The sequence below is a fragment of the Stigmatopora nigra genome, chromosome 4 (assembly GCF_051989575.1).
Source record: "Stigmatopora nigra isolate UIUO_SnigA chromosome 4, RoL_Snig_1.1, whole genome shotgun sequence".
Taxonomy (NCBI): Eukaryota; Metazoa; Chordata; class Actinopteri; order Syngnathiformes; family Syngnathidae; genus Stigmatopora; species Stigmatopora nigra.
In genome coordinates this window covers 13,876,320-13,891,882 of record NC_135511.1, presented here as the reverse complement: position 1 = coordinate 13,891,882, position 15,563 = coordinate 13,876,320, and the positions used below count along the sequence as shown (strand labels likewise).

General features: G+C 39.2%; 1 protein-coding gene across 2 annotated transcripts in view; it reads right to left on the bottom strand.

Annotated features, from left to right (window-relative positions):
• The window catches only part of LOC144195148 (citron Rho-interacting kinase-like), a 30,206-nt gene extending 16,048 nt beyond the window's left edge, over positions 1–14,158 (bottom strand). For both annotated transcript variants that reach the window (XM_077714564.1, XM_077714565.1), the window contains exons 1-16: positions 13,940–14,158; positions 9,790–9,884; positions 9,415–9,558; positions 8,903–9,022; positions 5,783–5,953; positions 5,576–5,629; positions 5,358–5,411; positions 5,086–5,226; positions 4,794–4,919; positions 4,448–4,543; positions 4,188–4,304; positions 3,932–4,041; positions 3,638–3,812; positions 2,991–3,188; positions 2,686–2,739; positions 1,695–1,892 (exon numbers count right to left, since the gene is read on the bottom strand). In XM_077714564.1, coding sequence (XP_077570690.1) covers positions 1,695–1,892; positions 2,686–2,739; positions 2,991–3,188; positions 3,638–3,812; positions 3,932–4,041; positions 4,188–4,304; positions 4,448–4,543; positions 4,794–4,919; positions 5,086–5,226; positions 5,358–5,411; positions 5,576–5,629; positions 5,783–5,953; positions 8,903–9,022; positions 9,415–9,558; positions 9,790–9,798 — 1,767 coding nt within the window. In that variant the 5' untranslated portion in view covers positions 9,799–9,884; positions 13,940–14,158. The remainder of the gene's footprint in view (positions 1–1,694; positions 1,893–2,685; positions 2,740–2,990; positions 3,189–3,637; positions 3,813–3,931; positions 4,042–4,187; positions 4,305–4,447; positions 4,544–4,793; positions 4,920–5,085; positions 5,227–5,357; positions 5,412–5,575; positions 5,630–5,782; positions 5,954–8,902; positions 9,023–9,414; positions 9,559–9,789; positions 9,885–13,939) is intronic.
• Between the last annotated feature and the right edge of the window lie 1,405 nt (positions 14,159–15,563).

Sequence of the window (15,563 nt, the reverse complement as noted above, 5' to 3'; positions counted from 1 at the left end):
ACAGAGAGTTTACTGTTGAAACCAGCTCTCAAAATTATATTCATGAGAGAGAGTTTAATATCTAAGAGAGTTTCATATCCAAGTACTGTTGAAAACAGTAGATATTTAGATATTAATCTCTATTGAATATAATTTTGAGAGCTGGTTTCAACAGTACTTAGATATGAAACAGTACTTAGATATTAAACAGTAGTTAGATATGAAACAGTACTTAGATATGAAACAGTACTTAGATATTAAACAGTACTTAAAATATTAAACTTTCTCTCTTAGATATTAAACTCTCTCTCATGAATATAATTTTGGTCAGGTTAGCTGAGTTTAGGCTAAGGATGGATTGTGTTACACTGTTGTCGACAACACCAAATGGTCACTGGGAATATTAACGTTTGGGATACAGGTCTTCCTTGTCAATTCAATGGCTCCTGTTGACGACACCCCTACTAAATACCCAATTTTGACAGAGAGAAATTGCATCACCGGCCTGGCCTACGCAAAGAGCCGTTTTCAAGTGTTGGGGGATAAATATAGCCGGTGCCGGTCTTGCACAGCCTAACCGAAGCTCTGAAGTCCAACGCTTCCGCAGCTGACACGACCTGGGAGTGATGCGATGACACATTCCTCCCTCCCACACACCACCCTATCCCTCGTCTATGCCTTCCATTGCCGGTTACACAACCGGCAGGACCGAGCGCGCGAGTGGACGCCCACGCGCGTCCTCCCACCGGAGAGGCACGCGCAATGCGCGGCCTCCTCGTCGCCGCCAAGCAGATTACAACATGGAGAACTCTGCCTATTTCTACTTTGTGCTGTCAGAACTGGGAGTGATGTCTTGGTCTTCTGTCACAGGTTGTGGAGTTATCACATAATGTATGTTAGTGAAATCTGGCCGTCTGACTGACTATGAGTGGGAGGTGGAAAGGGAAAGCAGACGGCACGGAAAAGAAGAAAGAAAAAAACATTGGTGGCTGATATAAATACATGGGAACGTTATAGGGCAGTTCGGTGGAGATGATTCAAAATATGCAGACTTCAATTCTGCTTGACCAATTATTTTAACATTTTGGTCATTCCATAATTGGAGGCCGATCTACACCCACACTTAAGATGATTAAATTCAAAGTCAATTTGTCTTTCAACTAATTCTAAAAATATATGGATGAATATATATTTCAAATGAATCTATTGACCTCTCTGATATGCCAATTCCTCTTCCTAAGAGCCAAATCACATGACTTAAAACAAAAATTCAGATAGTTTGTTAAGACAGAATTTGTCAGTTTTCCAAAAGAATGGCTTGAGCAAATTTGCCATTGCCTTCTTTTTTTCTTCCATACATGTACAAAATAAACCAGATTGAATGTCGCATTCAAACTGATGAACATATTAATATTGATGTATTACTTAATTAATGTATTACCTATTCATTTATGTCTAAAATGTATTTGCTATGTCTGTATTCTCATCCTCTTGCTACTGCGACAATGACTGAATACGGAATGAATAAAGTTATCTAATCTATATGTAAGAAGAAAATCCGAAAATAAGGCTGATTTTGAGAGAATTTTCAAGACAAAATGTCCTCCAGCGTTGCATATTTGTTTACCCCCCCAAAAAAACATTAATTGCACTCCAAAACGTTGGCAAGCATCCCACATCCTCCACCTGTCAAAACAGTACAGCTGCTAGCCTACCTGTTTTTGATTGTTAAGATGCATCTCCCTGTCAGCCACCTCTCGCCGCAGCTGGTCCACATCCTGACTGAGCTGCAGCCGGTCCTCCCTCTCGTCTGAAGCTTCATCCAGCTGCTTGGACAGGTAGAAGTTCTGCCGGTTGAGCTCGGCGTTCTCCTGGGTCAGCGAGGTCAGCTGTTCTTCCAGGTCCGTGATTACCTGCACCGAGTAACGAAAAAGTCCCAAAGTCAACCCTTTCATTCCATCTTAATCATCCGCGCTCACGACGCTTGCTCTCCACGCAGTTGTAGTCTGATGAGGTGGTATGCTAACTGGGCCCCCCGCTGTTAGCTCGGCGGGGAGCTTGTACCGTGCATATCGTCAAGGGTGCGGGAGAAGCAGATCTTTTATGTGTATAAAAGCGTTTTGATTCAGAACGTCTTTTTCCCCCGAGGCGGGAGAATGGCGGCAGTATCTTGAGTGCAGGTGCAGAAGTCAACAGTGGGTTGAATGCTGCCTCCACATGTCTGTCTTACAAAATATCTTGCCATGAAAATTACGTAGTATACATTAAATGAGATGCGAAAGCACCGAGAATAAATATTGGAGAGGTGGACTTTTAGGCCATTGTTTCTGGAAACTAATTTACATAGAATAAAGACAAGGTACCTAAGTTTGGGTGTCCAATCACCTTGTTCACAATATTAGACTAGAATTACGACTTCAACACTTTTGTTGCATGATAATGACATGCCCGGCTGAATACAATTTTGAGAGCTGATTTCAACGGTAAACTCTCTGTCGTATTGTCAAATGTCCGGGCGACCAAACGTCCGGGCGACCAAACGTTCGGGCGACCAAACGTCCGGGCGACCAAACGTCCGAGTACCTAATGACATTAGGGATTTAGTGTATACAGAGGATACACTAAAGCCAGTACCCTTGTTTTCTAGCATACAGCTAGTATATTTTTGTAAAAAAATTTATATATAAAATATTCTATGCTGCTTACCGCACAGCTGTCTCTCAAAGCATCGTATTTCCTTTGTATCTCATCTCTGTGTGCCTGAAAAGTTTAACAATCTCATATCAGACAATCACAATCTCATATCAGTGTAATATGGCATCAAACAATATCTAAGGCTTTATTTTCGTGACAGGCCAAGATGGTTGTCGGTGGCACTCCCTGGCAACGCCAAAGTGCTGAATTCTCACAGTACAGTAGCGGCGGTCAGGTTTCCAAACCATGATGCGCCGCCTCCAAAAATAGAGCCCCCTTTTTCTAGCAAATCTCCTTTTTTTCTGTTAGCTTCTCACTCTGAGCACAGTAATCTCCTCTTCAGCCTCAGCGGTTGTCTCTTCTAGCTCAGTTTTGGCATGCTGCAGCTGGTTTTCCACGGCCCGGCGCGCCGCCTGCAGGTTGTTGATCTGGGCTTCGCGCTCCTGCAACGACAGCGTTACCTCTGTCACCTGTCGCTTGATTTCCAGCTTCTGTTCCTCGTGCTCCAGTCCAATCTAAGAAGACAGAATCCACATTACCATTTAAAAGAATATCACAGTAATACCTCATTTATCATGGTTAATAGGTTCCAAAACCTGCTGCAACAGGTGATTAACCGCAATTGAGGAAGTGTTTTCATGGTTTCTATAAAGTATTATTTGGTCTTTTGAAACCCTTGTTGTAGAACGTACCCTTAAAATTGCCTTAAAATCGTTGAATTTTACGATTTCTCTCGTATAAGCCCCCTGATTCACAATTTTCACCTCCAAATTTAGGGTTTTAATAGAGAATACAAATGTATTACTTTGAATCTGGAGAAAATTGTGACTGCCCTTTTTCCCCATGATTGTATTATTGTTCCTACACTATAACCTTTTCATAGATACTAATTAAGGGATCCAAGGTGAATCCATGAAGTGGCGAGGTATTACTGTAAACATCAACCAATCTGTAATATACGAACCTCTCTGAGTCTGGTTTCCAACTCTAAGACTCGACTTTTGTGGGTGTGCTCCTGATGACTGGTTTTCTCCAGATGTTCTTCAAGTTTGGCATTTTGGGCTTCCAACTTCCCAGCCTGAGACTCCAAATAGAATTTCTGTTGGCGAAGCTCCGAGATCATCTCTTCCTGGGCTTTCCTGGGCGTGTTGACATGTGGAAAATGCTTAGTAAAAGTTAAGTTTTCTATATTTTTGAGTTCACATCAGATCATCGTATAAAAAAAGTACACTTGAAATATACAGTGATGACTACCTACATATTTTTCTGAGTGTAGATGCTGCTATTAGCCGCTAATTTGTTAGCCTCAGACAACTCGGCAATTCTTTGCTCCAGACTGTTCATCTTGGATTCCATTGCATTTATAGTCTAGATGAAAAATGATAAGTAGTAGAACAATTTTGACAAATAATAGCAAAACCATATATTCTAAAGAGGAAATCTGTGTCAGTGTGATACATGTGAAAATATGCCCGGAATAGTGCCACTTCCAAAAGTACGTAGTCAGGCCTTACCGCCTTCTGGTCACTGATGATGCTGCATTTCTCCCTCACCTCCTCCTCAAATTTACTTTGACTGGACTCCAACATTTCTTTATCGGCCATGTCCGCCTTCATCTGCGATTCCAGCACCTGCCATGCAACCCACAAAAGAAGGATATCATTTAACGGCATAATAGAGAAAGAGGCGTAAAGCTACAGATCGACTCCAACACAATCGCTGGATTTTTGCTAAACATTGCACCAGTGAGTGAGCAAATAAGGTCTCATTTAACCTTAATTTTATCTTCATACAGCTTCTCTTTCTGCCTCAGATGCGTTTCCATTCGTTGGGCTGTTGCTTGGGAATCTCGCAGGTTTTCTTCAAGTTCCTACAAAGGAAGCAGAGCACCCCGTCGGAAAAACACAGGTCAAAGACTAACTCATTTTGTACTGTCAAGAGATAGTGAGACCGAATGAGTATTTTATCCATTCCCGAGATTTTCAATTAACCTCAGAGTGACAGGGCAAACATAGACAAGCAGTTGTTCCTTCTTTTTGAGAAGATGAGGAATTCAATGTAAGCCTTGACCTTTTTTGAAGAAATGTTTGGATTATTTTAGATATAAAAAGGAAGTTTACCAAAATTTTATCTGCCATCTGCTGAATCTGCTGGCCTTTGCTATGAATGTCGTCCTTCATTTTGGTTTCCCGTCGCTCAACAATCTCCAGTCTTTTCACTTGGTTCTCCAGTGTCTTTCTACCATCCTATACATACATATCCACACATATGCAAACATTGTAGGGTCATCACATTGACAGTTTGGACAGTTTTTCCTATTTTGATGCATTGTTTATTTGTAGCTAGGAAAATTAAACTTTGCGGTTCATTCATATATTTTTCTGCAGAGTACATGATACAAACTTTACGCACCTCGGTCTCACGGAGTCGTCTTCGCAGACTGTCACTGGAGTCTTCTTTGTTTTGGAGCCTTTCTAGGTCTCGCTCCATTCGCTCTTTGGCCATCTTCATGCTATGAAGATGGTCTGTAGCTTCAGAACTGGATTTTAATGCCTGCCAATTGAGATCATATGCCATTTAACTCAATATTTATGTACAAGTCATTCACTTTGGACAATTTAAACATATTTCTATGATGTCTTTCAATTACAAAACGTAAAAAGTTCATTTCTAAACAAGGAAACCTTGGTAAGCTTGTCTTGAAGATCATGGAGCTTCATCTGCTGCTCTGAATTGGTCTAGAAAACAAAAATCACAGTTTGCCGGCTGTAACTTTGACCTAAATTCATTCATATATTTCCCCTTCTGCTTATCATCTTAAGTGGGGGTGCTGGAGGACGTCCCAGCTAACAAGCCTGAATTAGTTCAAAAGTAGTCAAGGAAATAGACTCTGAAGTAGTACCTTTTCCAGCTTGGAGATGTTCTCATCTGCCTCTGCTTTTCCATGCTCTTTGGCCTATTTCAAATAAAAAAGAAAAAGTCAAGTGAGTGTGAGTGATTGGCTTTCCTCTCAAAGAACAACTACCACTGAGAGGAAAAAAAAAAGTGAAAGTTGGAATAGCGTTTTCAGCCTAGCGAAATGAGAGGCATAAAATTGAAAGTGTAACACCTTTTGCAATCGATGCTGATAGTCACTAGCCTTCCTCTTCAGTTCCTCGCTAGCCTGCCGAGACTCCTTCAACTCGGCTTCGTACAGGTCGCTACGGCGACGGGCGGCTGACAAGTCCTCCTCCAGTTGGCGAATTGAAACTCGCATCTCTTCCAGCTGGGCATGATATTCCTGAATTGAATAGACCAAAATAAGTGCTGGAAAGAGTAGTAAATAACCCAAAAAGAGAGGCGGATGTCAAATTATAAGATGACGCTACACAGCAGAGTATCCGCAATTTCGCAGTCTAGTCAAGATTGCATAGGAAATCTCACAAATGACCATCATTAAAAAATATAAATTGACGAAATGGAATCGGGAAAAGGGTTACTGTTTGTCTAAATTAAGGGTCGGGAACCTTTTTGACAGAGAGAGCCATAAACAATTCACATTTTATAAATGTTATTTCTTGAGAGCCACTCTCAGAATTGAAAAGTAAAAATAGATGAAAATGTGTGATTTTTTTGGTCATTTCACCACTTCTAAAGTACAAAAAGTCTCCGAATTCTTTTGAAAACATTCTTATGCTGTTGCTAATTAATCAGTATCAATGAGATTATGTATGCAGAAGAGTAATGAAAAACTAAATTATGATTAAAATGGTGCTAGAGGTATATCAACGCCAGTATCGCTACTATTGGTGCGTTCGGGACCAAGTTCTCTCACCACTGATCTGCATATTTTACCTCTCAGGTTAGTGGAGAGTCATATGCACCTATGGAAAGAGCCATACATATATGGCTCCCGAGCCATACATATATGGCTCCCGAGCCATAGGTTCCCTACCTCTAGTCTAAATGTACGACCTAAATCCGTCTGGGAAAAAAACATTCTTGTTAGAAGCTACTGCATCATTCAGTAAGCAGATTCATCCATAAGTGATGCAGCTAACGGCGCTCCAACTGGATGGATATGACGGGAATAAAAAAAGAAATACAGACAGTAGAAAAATCTTTCAACTCCAAACTGTTTCTGTCAGACACTTTAGTAGCGAGGAATGTCGTATTAATTACCAAGCGCCGTCGTCAAAGCATTGCCGTGTCTGTCAAAAAGTGGTCATGCATCACAGCCTTGATCTAATTACACGGCTTCCTTCTTATCAGATGATATAGCGCTAATAAAAAGTAGCATCTCCTAACTTTGAAGCTTCATGGAAAGAGAAGAGAGGAAATGTATTCTTATTCGTTTCATTAACATTGTTAACCTTTAAAGGTCGCATCGGCAGCCATTTTTTTACTATGCGATACCCCACAACATTATAGCGCGTTCATTCTTTTGGGCTAATTGTGGTAGAGTTTAATTAGCATTGGCATCTTAATTAATACAAAGTATGCGATTGGGTACAAATGTGAAGAGGATGAGACCAATACGTAACTGGAATGTTAAAGAAATTGACCGTCTTGGAAAAAGCTGCTATTTTTTGCCACTGAATCAGTCTTCACTGTTTACTACTTGTCGATCCCACACTGCACGGATTGAGCATGAAAATGCCCAACTCTGCAGTCAAATGACGTGCGTGGGAGACAGATGCTTCTCAAGATGAAATGCTGGATTTAGCTGGCAGAAATACCCATCAAAGAGCCACCAGTGGATACACAGAGCAAGGTACCGTTTGAACTAAGGTAAATAACAGACTTGTGCATTTAAATTCCAACAAAGCTGGTCAGATGCATCCTTAAAACAAAATCCCACTATTTTAAATGACAAATAACCAAATAAATCCCTAAAAGTTGGCCTATTCTGAATGTATTTTCTGTTTTTTGTAACCTGACATTAGTTGAATAAACAGAATGCAATGTTTCAATCTTTTTGTGTTACATATAACGGATTAAAATTGCAATTAGTTTCACCATGGACTCATTTTGACAAGACTCCAAGTAAATGTGTCACCCGCCAACTCAAAGGAAGATGAATGCTGCAAATAGTGATGGCAGTTCATCATCTGGTGCTATCTTCACATCACAAAGCAGTACTTTTCCAATCTAATCAGAGAACAAAATGCTCTCTTTGCTGATTTCTGGACAAAACGCGGAGGAAAATTATCTTCCAGAAACAGTACGAACTCTCTGAGCATCTAATCACGACCAGCCTGCCCACTGCATCAGAGCTCTTTTCGCTCATAGGTATAGAGCTCTCTCGCTCTCTTTCGTCACCATAGCAACCATTGCACAATGTATTCACTGCTTGGTAACCGGCGCCACAGTTGACAAAAAAAATGCTTTTTAGTTATTTTTTCTAAAACTGTTGACTCTTTTAATAAAAAATAAAAGAGTGGGGATGTTCCTATCTTGTTATTGTGACAATGTGACAACTACACCAACAGAGAAACAACAACTGAGTTTAAATAGTTTATGTTTTGGGTGGTGGAGGAGCAGTTGTAGGGGAAAAGTGTATATGAGGGTAGATTCTATTTCACCTTTTAAAAATAGAGTGAAAAAAAATCATTAAAGTCATTGATTTGACCTAATGGGAAAAAATGTAAAGCTTAAATATCTCATCTCATTTTCTAAACCCCTTTTTTAGGGTCGCGGGGGTGCTGGAGCCAATCCCAGCTGTTGTCCGGGTCAGAGGCGGGGGACACCCTGAATCAGTGGCCAGCCAATCGCAAGGCACAAGGAGACAAACAACCAATTAACCATCTCACTCATACCAAAGGGCAATTTAGAGTGTCCAATAAGCCTACCATGCATGTTTTTGCAACGTGGGAGGAAACTGGAGTACCCAGAAGAAACCCACACAGGCCCAGGGAGAACATGCAAACTCCACACAGGTGGACATGCCCTGGATTTGAACCCAGGACCCCAGAGCTATGTGGCCGACGTGCTAACCACTCACTCCACCGGCTATGCATACAAATATTGTTGGATTTTTTTCCAATGATAGCAAATGTAAGAAGGTGGAGTTTTCTTGCCTTGGATTGAATCATCAAAGCTAATATTTCAAACTGATAATCAGACAAATATGGGTCGGGTAACTTAGTAAAATGAAATAAAAATTATAATCTCCTAATTACTTGTGAACCATACTACATGAATAGCCTTAGAAAATAAACAGGCTACATATTATGATGAATATTCTGACCTGTTCTTTAATTTCCTGTAGCTTGTTACTCTGCTCACGGATGTCGTGGAGGAGCTGCAATGCTTTGTCATCTTCCTGCGTTACTTCAGTACGAGCTTGTTCTAAACTCCGCTTCAAAGTCTGAAATCCAGATAAAACAGTATCGCCATAAAGACAAACAATAGCCGCATATTGTACATTATTCAGCAGGGGTGTCAAACTCGGTTTGCTTTGCGGGCCAACTCAAACTCATGAGGGACGGACCACTTTAATTTTAGCCAGAATAGTTAACCTTCATTGACGGTGCTAGACATCCAATCCATTTGGACTGGGAGGGTCAATAACAGTTAATGAGTTCATTTTGTGTCCCTCACTTTGTCATTTGAGGGTACTTTTGGGTCAATTCCTGTACATTTTGGATCATTTTCTCTTGGTTTTGCCAGAATTTCCAAGATGCATCCTGTTCATTAGTCACATTATGCTGAATTTGAGGCTTTTCTGTGTTCTGTATTATTAGCGACTTTTGTACATACACTGCATTCTGTAACGTAGGTTGCCAGGTCCTGTTCAAGGATGGTCCTTTGAGTCTCTGATGCCTTCAACTCAATGTCCTTCTGCTGCAATACCGATTCCAAGTCCGACATCTTTCTTTGTACAAGTAATATTTCCTGTTCTACCTGGAAATTAAAAAGAAAATCCCAATAACACAACCATTTTACAGCATTAGAGCATTTTAGGCTCTCTATGACGACATTACAGAGACAATAAAAGAAAAAAATGCTTCAATTTCAGTCAAATCAAGACGATAATGTTCATTTATAGGGAAAACTACAGTGTTAAACCCCCCAGGTTATAAATGATAGATGTTTTTCACATTTTTCTAATATAGCAAGGGAATAATACCGCACCTGTGACATGTGTCTAGCAATTGGAAGAGGCGGAGATTGAGATGCACCCAAAGCCAGTTGTTATTACAAAGGAATTGATGGTTGTGGCTTCTGTTCTGATGGAGGAAAAAGAGATCCATTTTACTCATGAAGAAGAAACATATTTGTTAATCGATCGTGTCAATTTTAAAAGGAATTTATCTTTTTCTACCCAAGTTTTAGCTGGTTTTCTTTTGGCTTTGTTTTTCTACAAGTCAGATTTCAGACAAGCTGATAATGGGAAGAAAAAATGATTGGAAACATAAGAAAACTTTTCAGCTTTGCATCCCAGTTGATAACAAAGAACTTAGTTTTCTGTTTTTAGAATTCCAAGTCAGTTGATATTTGCATGTATCAGCAATGGTGGTTAAGCGTCTGCAGTGCGCACGTGACCCAAGTCCAGATTTACATAAGTGGATGAAACCAAGTAAACATAACGGCAATCTCGGATATATAAAATAAAAAAGGATATTCTGCTACATGGTTATGGCTACACTTTTACCATTTTGACATTACATATTCCAATGTGGCCATTTAAGGCATTGTACACCTTTTACCAAATAAACTAGGGTCTTTCAGTCCATTTCTTTAAAATAATGCTAATAAAAAAATAAACTTGAGAATGGACAGATTACTCAATAATGACAAGAAAACAGACTGCAATACAAATAATGTATGACTAAGACGGCCTTGCGAGCAAGGTTTACACTGTTCCCCACTAAAAACATAATCCAACCTTGCTAGAAATATGAAAAAGTACTTCCTCAAAGCTGAGTTTGTCTATCTAAAGAGCTGAATTATTCCAACATCTGAGCATAGCCACTCCAGCCTCCCATCTTGTTTGCAGCGCAACGGGATGAATAATTACAGAGCAGAGAGAGCAAAAAACTTAATCATGTGACCTAACCCGAGTCCTCAGTTTGTTCGATTTTTCACCAAATTGACCAATTGAATAAAATTTGCACTACAAAGTTATGTTTAGTTACATATCGGAACACAACCACTGATAGATTCGAGCACATGTACATGTGATTGTGTAAAAAAAAAGCTATTTATGATGCTCACATTTGATTGGCTAAAACGTATTGACAAAAACGTCCAGATTCTGATGGACATTTCTGCATAATGTTGCCAAAATCCAGACCTAAACCCAATTGAAAATGTATATTTGCTCAAAGTGGAATAATTATCCTGGAAATCTTACAAAAGTGGAATCTTTTTTCCTAGAAAAGTGGCAAAATATGGCTAAGAAAAGATCTACTTTGCTAATAGAATTTAGAAAAATCGCTGTAAAAATTAAAAGGCTCAGTCAACTAATTACTCTCCATTTCCTAAAAACATGTTATTTAGTCATGATAATTAGTCAACAATAAAATCATTCCAAACAACAACAACTCAATAGCTATAATAATATATATTTATATATATAATGATAGCTTTTTGTGCTTCAGGAGATCCTTGTTGAGTTGGCAAAACAAAGCAGTTCCTATTTTTAGCTCGGAATTGCTGGAAATAGGTTGCTGCTGTTGATATTACAGCGTTTCACACCACCGCTGGATATATTTAGCTGGCGACGTGATGTAGAGGGAAGGGAAATAAAGATGGTGATGAACAGGGTGTTAAAAGCATACACTTCTCTCTACAGTTACACGTTCCTTCGTCTCAGTCTCATGTACAGGCGCCTTCCTTGTTTTGTGGAAATAAAGTGTAGCCCACTTTGCTGCTGTTACTGACAGTTCTCAAAGCAATGGACTGCGTTCTTTTGGTCCATGTGTCCCGTCTTCTGTGTGCCGTCTGTGAGCAGCGGGAGATAAATGAGATGCGTCGCAGAAAGATCACAGGCAGTGATTTAAGACTACAGTACATGCGCTTTGAAGGGGAGAAAAAATACATTAATATACTTTTTTGTGATATATAAATCACATAACTGGGTTTTCTTTAAATACTGAGTTTGATAGTTAAGTAACCACTGATCATATTTGGGGATTAGTTGACTCATTGGTTCAAATATAGATCATGTTATCTGCTATTTTACTACCCCAATCTCATTTTTTTTCTAATTTTTGTGCATCGGAAACATAAATGACGCACTGAGGAAAGTTAAATTATGATTGAGGAGAACAGCAATCAAAATATTTTAACCTTTACTTTTTGTTTTGTGTTGAATTTAAAAAAAAAACATCTTTTTCCACTGAAAAAATCTTTTTTTTCTTATTTAGCCACTTGAGATTTTTTATTTACTGTAATGATGATAATACTTGCTTTATTTATTAAAAAACAAACTATATTTACTGTTCCCATACCAAAATAATTTTTAATATGTTTAAGTTTACAGGGTCACTAAATGCCACAGTACATCAAATGATGAATCGACTATCAAAATTTGAAGTAATACTCACTTGGTTTTATATTGATTGAATAATATATTACCCAACGATTGAGGGGTCGAGTTGCTTCAATTGGGGTCCACATCAAATACTATATAGCCACTTTTGTACTCCTATTTATACTTACTATTTTCACGGTAAAATGGTTAAAATGGTCAATGACCCAAAACCACAGAATTGATGTTTAGCCTGTTTGAAACAAGTGAAATGATAGATTTGACCAAAAGAATTCTGTAAACATTTTCTCTGGCCACCAAGACCAATGGATTCTCTTACTAAAACACGTAACTCAATATAACTACAGCTCGGCAAACATTGTGTATTCACAGAGATGTGATCAACAAAGACTATAACAACATTCCACTTGACCACCATCGAGGAGGTCTTCTCCATGGATTTAATCATGTGTTGGCGTGTGAGTCAGAGATGGACAAGAGGCATAAAGTGCAGATGAAAAATAGGGTTTTGTCCATTTATGCTATGTAGCCCTAGTCCTGCATTACTAAAACAAATACTCCAACAAACAAATAACCTCAGTCGCATTATGCCAGGAGGCATGTGGCGTCAATGCATAATGGCCACATTTTTGGGGATATGAATAAATAAATAAATGTATGATTAAACTATCCCCTCCTCCCCAAAGTCCTTAATTAGACCTGTTTTTAGAGAATATATTTTTTCCAACTGTTACCTCTGAGGCCCTGTAATGTGATGGTGTAGTGTAGGTAATAGGAGGAGGAGGAAAGAAAGGAGGATGGATATTGTGTACAGTTAAAAATGATTTTTGGTGAGTAAAATATGGCTATATTCCTAAATATTTCAATTGTATGAGGGTATTATTGATGATTTTTTTGTGCTGCAGCTGTAGCTGCAGTAGAGGTTTTATAGCCATAAAATAATTTTGGAGGATTAGATTGATTCCGACAGCTGAAGGCGTGGCTAGGAAATTCAAAGACCGCCACTAGATTTCAATAACATCAATTAAAAATGGAACATTATTATTAAACCATCAATCATAATTGTACTTTCCCAACATAAGAAAAATAGAATTATTCCTTCCACTCCAAACATAATATCCACCACGTCTCTACATAATTATAATAAGGAATGAAAGAACGTAAACAATACACAATCAACGTCTGAATTGCGCCATATCATCACACCACTCCACCAACAAAAGTTTAATTTCTTCTTTCCCCAGAAATTAATTCTGTTATAAAAAATCTAATTGATACAATAATTTGCAATAAAGCTGAATAAGCACAAGAGAAAGCCGGAGCGAGCCCTCCACTATCATTCCCCATCCCACTGTTACCATAGAGATACTTTCCTCCAACCAATCTTCCGCTTATCACTTTTTTCCCTTCTGACTTTTCCAGCCTGGACCGTACATACCCTAAGACTTATTTGGAAGGCGATAGGCCGAGAGACGGCATTCGCTCCCTGTCAAAACTTTTACCACTTTGACATTGACGGACATCATTTGAAATTCCACCGACGGCGCGGCAGAAGAGTACGCAACGGCGAGCCCAGCGCCGCGAGACAAGGCGTCTCTGTCGTGACAAAAAAAAAAAAAATGCTGCTCGCTCTTCAAACGGCAGCAGAAGATAACCACGATAACGCGATCCCATCCTCAAAGTGTTCCCCTCCATCGCTAGGAAATGCGAGACGCCATGCTCTGCAGCTCAATTCGACGAGTGCATCATGCTTTTTTTTTTTTTAAGTCGAACAAATGAGGTACTTACTCAAACCGATGCAGCCGAATAGGGCAGAGATCCCCCAAAGCTCCTCAAACACGGCACCCCCTGGTCCGGCTCGCATGTGGGGTCTGGGTCGGGAGCTGCCAGCTAGACTGAGAGCTTCGCTGGTTCATCACATTTGTGCATGACATCCTGGTTAAGGGGAGATAAGAGAGAGAGAAGAAGGGGATGGCATAGAAATGTAGCAGATCGTACAGAGGTCTCTTTCTTTCTCTCTCTCATTTTCTCTCGCTCTATTTCTCTCTCCACTTAAAAGCTAAGCTTTTCCCACCTCCCATGCACCTCCCCGTCTAACTATTTGCTTGCTCTCCACGCAGCAGCAGCAGCAGCTGTCAATAATCACATTCATGTATGCAGTTTGAAATTCAAAGAGACCAAGCTAAAGTCGCTATCAGGACTCGGAACTTACGTTAGCACGACACAGAATCCCTTCTGTGTAATAAATTTGGGGTGTGCAATAACAATGTGCAATATTTTTGAATTTACCTTGCCGGGATGTGACTATATATATTTTTATATGACTTATTTATGGTTTGTTTTACTGGGAAAATGCACTTTGTGGAGTAACACCACCAATTGTGTTTTATGCAGCTGTGTTAAATGACAATAAAGGCTTTTGATTTGGATTTGATAACTATTGCCGATCATTAACATAAATTCGGGCTTATCAGAACCCTCAAAGATGTACAAAAAAATAACACTACTAGACATTGATGACCCAGAAGCATCACTAAAACTGAAAACTGGCTCACGTCATGTCCAAAATCAAGAAGGTAATGGAGAGGTATTTCTATATTAGAAGGAAGCGAGTAGTGCAATTACCTTGATATTTTGAGAGGCGGCCATTGGTGGGCTTTGAAAACTTGTCGCAGCATCCCTGGTCTGACTTTTTCAACTCAGATTTTTGTTTTCTGCAAAAGAAAATTCAGTTAATTACGGGCTGGTGTATTTTAATTTTGTCCCCATTGTACAAAATTGTGTGAATAAATAGTTACAAAACAAATACAAAAATACAAATGTTTGCCTTAATGAATGTGTGCCATTTTTGAGCTAGTTGCATATAAACATAGCAATTTTTCAAGTTATTTAGAACAATGATCATCCTTTATTCCAGATCCAGATTTTTTTGCTAAATTGATTTGTACAAAGAGAGATGGGACTTTGTGTTTAGATTCAAAATGTTTCCTGGTTTTGCAAGGCTATACACAAACACATGCACACATCATTTGTATCAAACAAAAACAAGGATTATATGATAGAATTGTCAGTCATTGTTGACTCACACACAAACACACACACACACTGCCGCCGCCCACTTGAAGACTTGAACACATGTTCACATAAGCTGTCATGTAGATACTGTAATTAGTCAAGAAATGATGGGCTCTTACTGCTCAAGAGATTCTTATCCCTGACTTTATTGACTTAACAGATTGTGTTAACAAAAAGAAAAGTGCATGTCAAATATATCATGCTGCGCTTTCTCTTCATTTTCTGACTCCTTTTTATTAATGGGTTTCCCTTTTGGAACCTCCTGTCAAATGCCGATGACCAATTTGCCTCAATTTGAGGATTCATGTATTATTTAGCAATAGGTTTAAGTGGTCAG